Here is a 12,712-nt window from a genome sequence, read left to right on the forward strand (position 1 = left end):
TTCAAGCACAGCAAACATGCCAACATACTTTGGCTCCACCCCCCCCCCCCCACCCCCCCACACACACTCCCCGCCTCATACCAGATTTGGGAACAAAGCGCTCTTTATTCCCCTCTGCACATTAGGTATCAACCTTCATTGCTGTCACTGCAGAGCATGCAACTCAAATCCACCTACCTTCATTTCCAAAAAAGTTCAGATTATGCTCGGGTCTTGGACAGCAAGCTGGGAACTGTCAGGGAATCGATATCAGGGTCTTTCAAGCATTCTACTGAGGTGTCCCAACTTTGTCTGTTGTGCGCTGCGACCCCTCGTCACCTCCTGGAACAAAACTGCCCCTTTGTATCCTGCCCATAAAGTGAGGGCCTTCCTCCATTTATGTACCTGGGGGCTTGTGGCAGCTTTCCATTTCATTGTGATCTCTCCCTTTGCTAGCACTAGGGCTAAATCTACAAATGTGGTTGTCACTTTGCTGGTGGTGAGAACTCCCCGAGTAGACACACCAGTGGCGTGCAGGGAAGTGTTCTGTCAGTGACCACATTAATACAGGTTATTACCTCCTCCCAGTATTCTTGCCAGGCAGGGCAACCTCACACTATAAGGAACATTTCCAAGGCCCCACCAAGAATATTAAGCCTTCTAACCCTAAAACGTTTGCACTGCTATCTGAGCAACAGATTCAACTGTATCATTGTTGTTCTCTAACTTTCATTGTTGTTTATTGTGTATAAAGAAGGTATCCTTTTTGCACTCTGTATCCATGGATGTATGCACTTTACCTTGGTGATAAATCCATACTACCCTGTCGCTTTGTTGGTTTTCTTTATTTATGTTCCTATTTGAGATACTGTTGCTGGACAATTCATATGTGGTGGATATTTAAAATATCTAAATAAATGAATTTGTTCATTCGCAGCTACGTGATTTCAAAACTCCAGTTGTACTCGATGTTGGGTCAGGATTGATGAAAGCAGGCTTTGCCGGACATGATTTACCCATTACTGTCTTTCCTACTGTTGTAGGATTCACCAAAGAGAAGGTAATTGTGACAGGACGTATGCACTTGCTAACTGTGAAAATGCATGATGCCATTACATAACGACTATATCCCCCACTTTCAGGATCTTTATCGACCTTTCTTTTTCACTTTGTCACTTTTTTCTTATATTTTTCTACTGCCTTCCTTCTCTATTTTGTGCTTTTCATTTTTGTTCTGGGTCAGCGTTTGATGGTGAAGAAGAAGTCACTGTAACAAACAAGCATTGGAAAATGCAATAGGTTTAGCCTATGTGAGTACTATTCATGTTTTGTTGTAAGTTTTATCTTGGTGAGCAGCTGTGCAATATAAGTTACTGAAACTTTATAACAGTGTTATGATTTGTTTATTGAGAAAGCTAATATACTGTGCAGTAACTGGTGATAATATGATGCAGGGAGATTAGGTAAACGGCGGAGGACAAAGAAAATAAAACATGCAGAGGCCACACATGTTTGAAATGCGTGCAGCCCCGGGGAGATTAGGTAACGAGTGGAGGAGAAATCAAACAAACAGAGTGCCATCACTGTTCAGGCAAAACCTAACAAGAATGTTATATGTTTGAATGTTGAGAGCATTTGTTTTACAAAAGGTTCAGATTTTGGGTTATTCCATCTGGTTGGTGAATTTTGAGTTCTAGATTGGAAAGTGAAACTTGAGTTTTGTTTCAGTACAGGTCAGGGAGCAGTGAGTCAACGTTAAGGAACATGAGGGAGCAATGTTGCAAGAAGAGAAGAGAGCTCTTCAAAAACATGCGTATTGTGACTCCTGAAGAACTGTATGACATGAGCATGGCTGATGCTTAGCTCTTCAGGATCAAAGGACTCAGATGTTTTACTGTATCAGTGATTAACATTAGGGCAGGATCCAGAAGACAATATTTAATATTATTCTGTCTCAGTTGAGTACGAAGAGCAGGGAATCATTTGCTCTTGCTTGAAGACTCAAATGAACAATCTGCTGTGATTAATATCTGATAGTCTCTGAAGGTCAAAGGGTCTTCCTTTTGTCTCACAGCGTGTAGGATAGATCGGGTATTGTGATAGGAGCTTTGGTACTCACCATAGTACTAGCCCTTCTGATATCTCGCTGTACTCCTCCGTAGACTCGTCGTTCATGGAAAAGAAATGGAAAGCAAGTTAGAAGGAAATGTAAGTGACATAAGGGACAGGCAGATGGGAAAGAGGAGACAGGGAAAGGCTAAATACGAGGGAGGAGGGGGAAAAGTATAAAGAGATAAGAACGGCTGTTTGCTAACCCCTACTGGGAACTGAAGGACTACCCCGACAATGGAGCAGCATGGATGATGTGCTTCTTTCTAGTAAGATGGAGACAAGAATCACACAACAAGCACAGATGGAAGTAACCCCACAGCAGAGTCACCCTCGAAGAGCCGGTGAACATGGATTCTCAGACAGACTGCCACTCAAGAAGTAAGCAGAGGAGTGCATGTCCTATGGGCTCGAGACACTATCAGGGCAAAGCAACTAACCTGAGGAGCCTAGCTGTGCCTTGCTGCAACCCAGGAGGATCATGGCGCAGTCAAATGGGTCTGGCAGAGCAGGTGGCAGTATTATCGAGGGAGCAAGGCCAGGCACAAGGCCATCGGACAAGAGAGCGGTGGCTGCACGGGCATTAACATGAAGTTGCGAGCTGTCCAGTGCGGGTTGCACCGCCCGGCAGCAGTACAACAATAGGGGCCAATGGGAGAACTGTAGTGGAGACGACCAGTGGGGCTGCAGATCGATTGTGGATACTTCCTTAAAAGGAAGCAGCTGCACCATATGCTGGATAGCTAGATCTGCAAAGCCTTCCATAAATTTCCAGGCTGGCTCATAAATGTAGGGCTACAAACAAGCAAATATGAAAGAGAGTGGCTTCACATACCAGAGCGAGCGCCAGGAAAAACATGCAGACCACAAGCACGCTTCAAATGCGTGAAGGCAGGGAGAGGTTACAAGGATGCTTTAAATGAGAAGAGTTGGCCTACCGGCTGGCCGGTCATCCTCGAATCTGGGGAACTGGGTTCGTGTCTCGGCAACGACGCTGAACATCCTGTGATTCTGGGCAAATCACTTAATCTCCCCGTGCGTAACAAAAAATAATTAATGTGTCTACATGTAACGCAACTGGTGCTATGTAAAGCACTCTGATACCCAATTCGGGTCAAGTTCGAGCTATATAAACTCCGTAAAATAAAAATTAAAATAAATGCGTGCAGGCAGGGAGAGATTAGGTAAACCCAAACAAAAGATGTGGTCCAAACAAAACCTAATAAAAGAGGGCCAACCCACCAACAGAGATAAAACTGAGTACTTGAGCCGTCGGAAGACTGATAACAGCAAACGCACGAGGAAAATCAGGAAACATTGTGTGACAGCCAATAGAAACGAATGAAAAGTAAGTGGCAAGCATGCAAACCAATGAAAGCGAGGGTGGGATGTAAGCCCCTTTTAAAGATTTATATTAAACACAGTAGACTTCACAGCGCAAGCGCTGAACAAGCAAAACATAAAAAGGAGTGCCTGCATCTACCACCTGCAAAAAGCAGAATTTAAGCACCAGTCACAATGAACACATTTTGTTCTTTTTCATTTGGAGAGCTGTTAATGTTTGCAGAATATGCTGTATTCAAAATTGTATTTTTATCGGTTTACAAATAGAACAATTAACAATGTTAATCAACAGGGGACTATGATTTTCTGGCCTCTGTAAATATAGTACTGTCCCCAAACAGGAACTCCTAGGAGGTAATCTAGGTTGAAACAATGCACAGAACAATAGGGGTCAGAGTCCCATAGTTCCCTATTGGAAGTCCGTGTTCCGACTGACAACACAGTGTCCTTTGGGGAATTGGGGTTTGTCTGTAAAACCCTGCACCCTGTCGCAGGCACCCCACGGTGTCAGCCACACAGTGCAGGATGAAGGGGGCCCTGCTAGGGGCCCTCAAAGTCACTTTTCGACTCCTTTTTGTGTCAGATAGGCCGACTCAGAAAGACTTTTGTAAATAGACATCGTAATCGGTCAGTCAGAAACACTGTCCATAGAGCTGCAGTCGGAACCGATTCGAAAGAACCGCGAGATTACAATCCAACCGCGAATCTGACCGAGTCAGTCGGAAGGCTTACGACGCGGTCTAGGACATTCCGACTGTCCAGCGGATGCTTTCTGCCCAACATCGTAATGAGGCCCTAAATTCAGATTTTTATTTTCAAATTTATAGTAATGATGTATTCCTTAAAACATTTGTCAAAACTGTTTCGATATTAAATCACAATAAATAAATGTAAATGTGTTTCTCTTATGACTAAATTGTCACATCTTACCAACGTTTACATATGGGTACTGTTACGAATACATCAATGCATAGTAGTGAACACTATATTTATCCTAAAACAATTTTGCATCTTTTTATTGGTAATCCAAACAATTCGTCAACGCAGCATTTCGGTGTTGTTGTTCTATCACCACCAGTTCCTCAGGACCAACAATTTCACTAGTTTGTGAGGCCAAAACTCCAATACTATTTTCAAGTAGAATTGTTTTCAGTGACTACAAAAACATAGTAAAATGATCATGTAAAAAAACAATTGTGTTATAATCATAAAGAAGTAGCCCTCCACTTGTTGCTCTTATTTTAGTGGATTCTCCTTTGGGCTTTAAGGGTTTCTTGGCTGAATGGGATCACTGTCCCTTCTGTTGTTAAGAATATTATCCTAATGTTGTTTTTGATGCTTCAAGTGTTGAATTTATAACGATACATTGCATAAAAATACATCGCATGCCATTACAACGCAATTGTTACAGCGCAAATGTTGTTGCAACATGTTGCAATTACAATGCAAACTTTTTCCACGCATATACCTTTACCTTGAATGCTATTACAATGCAAATGCATGCGTGGTACAGGCATATACTTGGTAAAAGTTGTTAAGGTAAGTAAATAAATATATATATATATATATATATATATATATATATATATATATATGTTAACCAAAGTGCTCGAAGCATTGGGAAGGCACTCCCAGCGCTCACACCATCTGGCATTAGAATGCAACTCGCCTCGAACTTTCGAAATTTGCATATTTTGCCGACGCGTTTCAGGGCTCAAGTCCCCTTCTTCATGGGCTGCATAAAATAACGCACCAACAGCTCACCATCCATTTTTTAACATTATTTATTCCATTTCCGGCCCCCAGTGGGCGTTTGCATAGAGCATGATTCAATGATGCATTGTGGAACCTCTAGTTCTTGTGGTGAGCAAAACTGTAATTTACCTTCGTAGGTTTGATGCACATTTTTATTTCAAGCTTGTGTAAAATCCTTAGTAGGTTTTCGAACTGTCACTGGCGAATTTGGTAAGCATACTGAGCGCTGTGCTATCCCGGTTTTGAATGTTCAAATCCACAGCCTCTGTCTTCACATGGGTGCTCTTCCCCACGGCTGGACTGCCGTAAAAATTTCTGTTAACCAAAGTGCCCGAAGCATTGGGAAGGCACTCCCAGCGCTCACACCATCTGGCATTAGAATGCAACTCGCCTCGAACTTTCGAAATTTGCATATTTTGCCGACACGTTTCAGGGCTCAAGTCCCCTTCTTCATGGGCTGCATAAAATAACGCACCAACAGCTCACCATCCATTTTTTAACATTATTTATTCCATTTCCGGCCCCCAGTGGGCTTTTGCATAGAGCATGATTCAATGATGCATTGTGGAACCTCTAGTTCTTGTGGTGAGCAAAACAGTAATTTACCTTCGTAGGTTTGATGCGCATTTTTATTTCAAGCTTGTGTATATATATATATATGCAGAAAAGAGTTGTCCTCTTGGTAGAAGCCACAAAACAAAGGGTACGTTTTTAGCGGTTTATTAGGGAGATCTGTCGCTGCAGAGTGAAAACCAGCATCAGGGATCAATGTCAATTTTGCCGACGCGTTTCGTGCGCTGCGCGCACTTCTTCATGGGCTTGACAGAGTGAAAAAGGCAAGTAGGTTCAGGACACCCGTATAAAGTTCAATACACGCCCATGTGGGCGGAGACAGTCCCGCTGCCTGCTGGTTACTGTAGTGCCTGCTTATCTTCTCACAGTGGAGTCTTGCCTGTAATCACAAATAACACACAATAAGTTCCTCAGTGCGTCGATGAAGGTTACAACAAAGCAGCGACACCATACGACTCTCCTCCCCGCGCCCTCTGCTTCCTGTACTGACGTCGGTTGGCGCAAGCACTCGGGCCATGTAGTACAGCAGGGTTTCCACCGCGGCTGGACGAGCCGCTAAATATAAGCAGAAAAGAGTTGTCCTCTTGGTAGAAGCCACAAAACAAAGGGTACGTTTTTTGCGGTTTATTAGGGAGTGCTGTCGCTGCAGAGTGAAAACCAGCATCAGGGATCAATGTCAATCTTGCCGACGCGTTTCGTGTGCAGCTCGCACTTCTTCATGGGCTTGACAGAGTGAAAAAGGCAAGTAGATTCAGGACACCCATATAAAGTTCAATACACGCCCATGTGGGCGGAGACAGTCCCGCTGCCTGCTGGTTACTGTAATGCCTGCTTATCTTCTCACAGTGGAGTCTTGCCTGTAATCACAAATAACACACAATAAGTTCCTCAGTGGGTCGATGAAGGTTAAAACAAAGCAGCGACACCATACGACTCACCTCCCCGCGCCCTCTGCTTCCTGTACTGACGTTGGTTGGCGCAAGCACTCGGGCCATGTAGCACGGCAGGGTTTCCACCGCGGCTGGACTGTGTAGATTCACAGTTAAATGCTTCAGTAAGCCGTTATGAGTCAGGACTGCTGTCCTTCATTTTCTGTTTATTAGATTTCAACAATAAGTGGAACCTACTTACATTTTTTATGTTATCTACATTTTTTGAAATCCAAACAAACTCCCTCTTTGAGTAGAAAGCACTTAGTCGGTCAGGCAGGAGCCAGGTAGTCTACATAACGGCTAATTAACATGCTGGTATTCTTCAGCTGGTACACTTAAAGTTCTTTCTCAAGAAAAAAATATTTTACAGGGCTATGGTCTTTCCATCATAGCTATTCATGCTTCAGTGTTGTTGAAAAAAGTTTGTACATGCATCTTACCAATTATTACATGCAATATCCTGCTGTAGACCTATGTCAGATTTGAATTCTTGCTATTGTACATCATCCTAAGGATGACTATTGTACCTTTCCATCTGACAAGATGGTATTGACATGTCTATATAAGTCCTCATCTAGTGTGTTACTACCCCATGTTGAGCCCCGGTGGGCATTTCTTTTTCACTTTTGAGACTTCACTTCACCTCAAACACTAGAGGAGCTACTCAAGTTCGAGACAGAGGTGGCATACGTTAAATCGTGCCCAACTAAGTTGAGTAGGACTGGTTTTTCTTTGTGCCTGTTTCTCAGCAGTCCCTTGTCTGTTACACATCGGGGATTATATATGCTGGCAAACTCCATTAGAGGGGGGAGGGGTACCAGGGTGGGTAGCACCCTACTAAAGATCGCAAGCAGGATTACCGCCCTGCGTTTAATCACCCTAATTGTGTTGTGTAGTATCATCTCATGCTATGTGATTAAAGTACCTTTCTACTCAAAATATAAGAACTGGGCTAGACAAAACTTTATTCTGTTTGTTGTTGTTTTGAGTTCTCGCTCTCACACTACTTCGCTGAGAAGCCTTTTTATTGCTTATCCTCGCAATACTGAAAGTCAAGTGCAGAAATGGTGTACCCAGTATGCAAATCCATAACAGGACGGACCCCAGGAAACCAGTCATAAACAAATCCACCCACCATTGTTGGGACCCAGTAGCTGTCTTTGCCCCATGGCGCCTCGAACCCCCTTTCTTTTTAAACTAGTGATTATAAATCTGTGAAGTGCCTTTCCTTTTAGGAAATAAAATTAAACCTAACATTTCAGTTATTTTCAACTCATAATCACCCCAAGTGACAGAGCCTTTTTCCAGGTCCATCTTTTTTTTTTGCTTTGTCAAATAGCTCCAAACACTATCGTAAGCTCAGATTTCACGCTTGCTCAACGGCAACACACCATCTTGCATTAGGTAGACCTTTACCAGATGCAGGTTAATTTCTCTCATTCGGGAAAGGTGCAGATATAGAAATGCCTGCCATTATAGGAAAGTAATCACCCCTTTTTCATTCAGGAATGAGAATTTGCCTAGCCTTGTTGCTGGTAAGTTCCAATTCTATTAAGGACTTGGAGGCGAGGATTATGCCTTACTTTCTTCGCTTTATTGCACAAACAGCAGCAAGAAAACACTTCAAAAACTACATTTCCCATGAACAATAGGGAAAACAAAGAGTCTCAATGGCAGTCCTTCGTCGCTGTCCGCACTCCTGCAGCTCCCATCATGCCCTGCAGCTGGTTCCTCTTCCTTTTTCTTCGCGCAAAGCCCATGCTCCGACAACCTTATGCATCTTGTTTGGTACGATCGTTCCCTGCAAAAAAACGCAGTGTCAAGATATCAACCATGTACTCAACTGAGCGCCATATACAAGGCGAGAGAGCATAGCAATCCATAGCATAAATAGTCAAAAGGAACTGCAAAACAAATTACTTACATTCCGTACGGGGAGGGTCCACTTCCATGAAGTTATTGGGGGGGATAATCCTCGCCTCCGAGTCCTTAATAGAATTGGAACTTACCAGCACCGAGGCTAGGCAAATTCTCATTCTATGGCAGGACCGGAGGCTTCGGATTATGCCAGTTCAAAGCTTGTCGACAACCAGCCGAGCTACTTCCAACACTGGCTTAAAATAGAACCTCTTAAAGGTGGAGTCCGAGGACCAGTCGGCCGCTCTCAATAAATCCTCCAACCGAGCCCCAAGGGCAAAAGCTTTAGAGGCCATAGCCCCTCTCACCGAGTGTGCACCAAATTGCTTGGTGTCAATTCCCGCCTCCTGCATCACCCAACGCACCCATCTGGCGATAGTTGGGGAAGAAACAGCCTTGTACGGTTTACGTAAGGCAATGAGCAATTGTCTCTCGCCCGAAGGGCTAGTATCTTCTGTTAAATCCTCATATGCACGGAGGCACTGCACAACGCACAGTTAGGGGAATCTGAAAAACCTGGATAAGAGATCACTCTCGACATAGACTTAGTCCGCCTACTCACTGTGAATGACACCCCATCCGGGGAGAAAACTCTAGCCGTAATGTCTAAGGCACGAACATCAGAAACGCGCTTGCAAGACACCAGGCACAACAGCATTGCCAACTTAGCCGTGAGCTCTTTGCGAGATAGAAACCTATTCGGTTGCCAAGACAAAAACAAGTTCAGAACTCTGTTGACGTCCCACAGGACAGAATAGCGTGGTTCCGCAGGCAAGGAGACACGGATCCCTCTCAGAAGCCTGCACACCAAAGGGTGCTCCCCAATCGGGGATCCCTGCACCAGGTCGTGTCCGGCAGAAATAGCGGAGCGGAAGGTGTTGATGGACCGGTAAGCCAAGCCCTCCTCCGCCAACCCGGCTAAAAAATTAAGAACCTGAACTACATCCGACCCCACGGGATCGAAACCCCGTCGCACACACCAGCGACGCCATCTATGCCAGGCTGATCTATACCTCCTGGTCATGCTATCCGCCCATGTCTTGGAGAGCAGGTCCTCTGCCTTTCCCAAAAGGCCTGGGAGCGTCCAGCGACGCCGGAGATCCGCCATGCCATCAGTCGCAGCGATCCCTCCTGGACTAGCCGGTGAGGAGAACCCTCCGGAATGAGCAGAATGTGAGGAGAGTGGGGGAGTAGGATTGGAAAATCCCAAGAAAGTTCCAGAAGAACCAGAAACCAAACTTGAGACCTCCACCATGGAGAGATCAGGACCACCTCCGCCGACTGATGGCGAAGCAACACCGACACTCGCGTTATCATGGAGAACGGGGGAAACGCGTACCCCTGCTCGCCCGACCAATCCTGCAGGAACGCGTCCGTCGCTTCCGCCAATGGATCCGGGCGCCAACTGAAGAACCTCGGGAGCTGATGATCCAGGCGGGACGCAAACAGATCCACAGTGAAGGGACCCCATTTGTCCGCTAGTCGCGAGAACACCTGAGGATCCAACTTCCATACACTGGCGTCCAACAGATGCCGGGATTGCCAATCGGCCACTTCGTTCTGACACCCCGGCAGGTACTCCGCCGTGACTGACACCTGCCGATCCAAGCAAAACTGCCAAAAGTCCTTGGCAAGATCCGCTAGCACCTTTGATCTGGTCCCCCCCAGATGGTTGATATAGCGGACCGCCGACACATTGTCCATCCGGAAGAGGATGCATGACTGAACCCTGTCCTTCGTCCAACACTGGACTGCAAAGGAGCCGGCTAGCAACTCTAAACAGTTGATATGTAAGGATTGCTCGTGGGCCGACCAGGCGCCTCCTGTGGAAAACTCCCTGCACCTGGCCCCCAACCAGAACGGCTGGCGTCCGACTCTATCACCACATCCGGGGCGGATCCATAAATCGCACGACCATTCCAGGCCTCCATGTGCGTCAGCCACCACCTCATCTCCTCTCTCACTTCTTCCGACAACGGAATCATCTGGGAATATGTCAGGCCCTTCCTGAGATGGTACGTCTTCAGGCGCTGCATGGCTCGGTAATGGAGCGGGCCCGGGAAAATGGCCTGAATGGAAGAGGACAGGAGGCCCACCAAGCGCGCCAGGTGAGGCAGCGTCTGACGTAACTCGTGCCGGATCTTCGCCATTTTCCTGGCGGGGAGACTCAGTGTGGAAGACACCGAGTCTATGTTGAACCCCAAAAATGTTGCACACTGCGTGGGGATTAGGAGGGACATCTTCTCGTTGATAACAAAGCCCAGACCCTGAAGCAGTTTGACCGCCACCTGAAGCTGGGCCCTCAGCTTTCCCGGACATTGGTCCATGAAAAGCATGTCGTCCAGATAAACGATCATTCTGATACCTTGAGCCCGCAAGGCCTCCACCGCCGGGCGTAACACCTTTGTGAAACACCACGGCGCCGAGGAGAGTCCGAAAGGAAGTGTGGTGAACTCGTAAACCTACCCGTCCCACCTGAACTGGAGGAAACGACGGTGAGGAGGGAAGACCGACACCGCCAAGTAGGCGTCTTTTAAGTCGAGCCTGACCATCCAATCGGACGGCCATAAAACATCTCTCAGAAGATGGATCCCCTCCATCTTGAAATGGCGGTACACCAACCATTCGTTGAACTCTTTCAGGTTGATGACCGGGCGCCGGCCCCCGTCTACCTTGTCGACTAGGAAAAGATTGCTGAGAAAACCCCCAGGATGTTCCTGCGCGCAACAAATCGCCCCTTTGTGGAGGAGGGCGGACACCTCTTCACGCACCAAGTCTGCATCGCGCTGTGAAAAGGTAATGGGGCGAGGACGTTGTAGCTGACACGGACGGCCATGAAACTCCAGCTGGAAGCCCTGGACCGTCTGCAGCACCCAAGTATCGCTCGTGAGGGAAACCCACGCTGGGAAAAACTGCGCCAAGCGCCCCCCTACCCGCAAAGTCGCTGAGGGTAGCACACTCACCTCTGCCAGCACCTTGTTGCTGTCCCCTGCGGCCGCCGCGGCCTGTGAATCCCTGACCTCGGGTAGGGTAAAAGTTGTTGAAGCGGGAGCTATCTTGCACTTGCCCGCGGCCGGAGCCTTGCCCCCGATCGGAGCTGCCGCCACGGCCAAACGAGCGGCCCCTGCCACGTTTGGTCTTGTCGAAAACCCGCTGGGGAAAAACCTTTTTAATGTTGGATTGAGCTCTGTCTAAAGAGGTAAAAGTGGCAACAAATTTCCCAAGCTCCTTAATGAAGGGGTCCCCAAACAGGCCCCCTTGTGCCACTGCGCCAGCCTCTGACGAAGCGAGGTCACCCAACTTAGGGTCAATTTTTATTAACAGTGACCTCCTCCTGTCGGTAGAGAGGGCACAATTTGCGTTTCCGAGAAAGACAATGGCCCGCTGAGCCCAATTGGACAGGACCTCCGGTGATATAGCATCCCCGGAGACCTTGGCCTCTTCGGCCATGTCCAGAATCTTGGTCATGGGTCCTATGGCGTCTAGTAGCTTGTCCTGGCACGTACGCCAGGACCTATCAATACCCTTCCTAGGGTTCCTGATGAATTTCGCCAAGAACGTCTCCATTTTAGGGTCGATGTCTGGCATGAGCGCCACCTTACCCTCTAGGGTGGGGCGAGGACACTCCGCCCGAAGGCGATTACGAGCGTCCTTCTCCACAGGTTTGCGCAATCGGCTTGCGACATACTGGGCCACTTTATCCCCGGGAACCCAATCTGAGGACCGGGGGTGGACGATCTCGTCCGGGTCAAACATATCAGAAGGAGCAGCTGAGGAGGTGGTCTGAGACGGGAGCCACGACCTTGAGGAGCAGGCCTCCTCGTCTGTGTCAGGGGAATCTCCATCATCCTGAGGCTCTGGAGACCCAGTGCGCGGCGTCTGAGGAGGAACCTCCAAGGGGTCCGGAAAAGATTGGGCCCCCTCATGTGCCATAAAGGCACTTTTGATCCGGGCGAAAGCCTCCGAATCAACCCCTTCAGCGCAAGGCAACTTAGGGGGAGGAGGGGCGGGCGAAGGCGTGGTGTCAGGGACCGGAGCCGGTGTAGGAATCAGGGAAGCCAACTTGGAATAAGACTCATCTAACCGAGCCGTCAGGCGTTGTT

At 47.4% G+C, this 12,712-nt stretch overlaps 1 protein-coding gene and 1 long non-coding RNA gene across 8 annotated transcripts in view; one reads left to right on the forward strand and one right to left on the reverse strand.

Moving 5' to 3' along the window:
- Window positions 1-12,712, reverse strand: part of LOC144762888 (uncharacterized) — a 438,864-nt gene that overhangs the window by 289,570 nt on the left and 136,582 nt on the right. The gene's annotated exons all lie outside the window — the stretch shown is intronic.
- The window catches only part of LOC144762887 (uncharacterized), a 258,891-nt gene that overhangs the window by 149,386 nt on the left and 96,793 nt on the right, over window positions 1-12,712 (forward strand). For all 7 annotated transcript variants that reach the window (XR_013596158.1, XM_078648184.1, XM_078648182.1 and 4 more), the window contains one exon: window positions 917-1,039. Coding sequence is in view for 6 of the 7 variants with exons in the window: in XM_078648184.1 (XP_078504310.1) it covers window positions 917-1,039 (123 nt within the window). In the remaining variant the exon portion in view is untranslated. The remainder of the gene's footprint in view (window positions 1-916; window positions 1,040-12,712) is intronic.

This window comes from Lissotriton helveticus, chromosome 6 (assembly GCF_964261635.1).
Source record: "Lissotriton helveticus chromosome 6, aLisHel1.1, whole genome shotgun sequence".
NCBI lineage: Eukaryota > Metazoa > Chordata > Amphibia > Caudata > Salamandridae > Lissotriton > Lissotriton helveticus.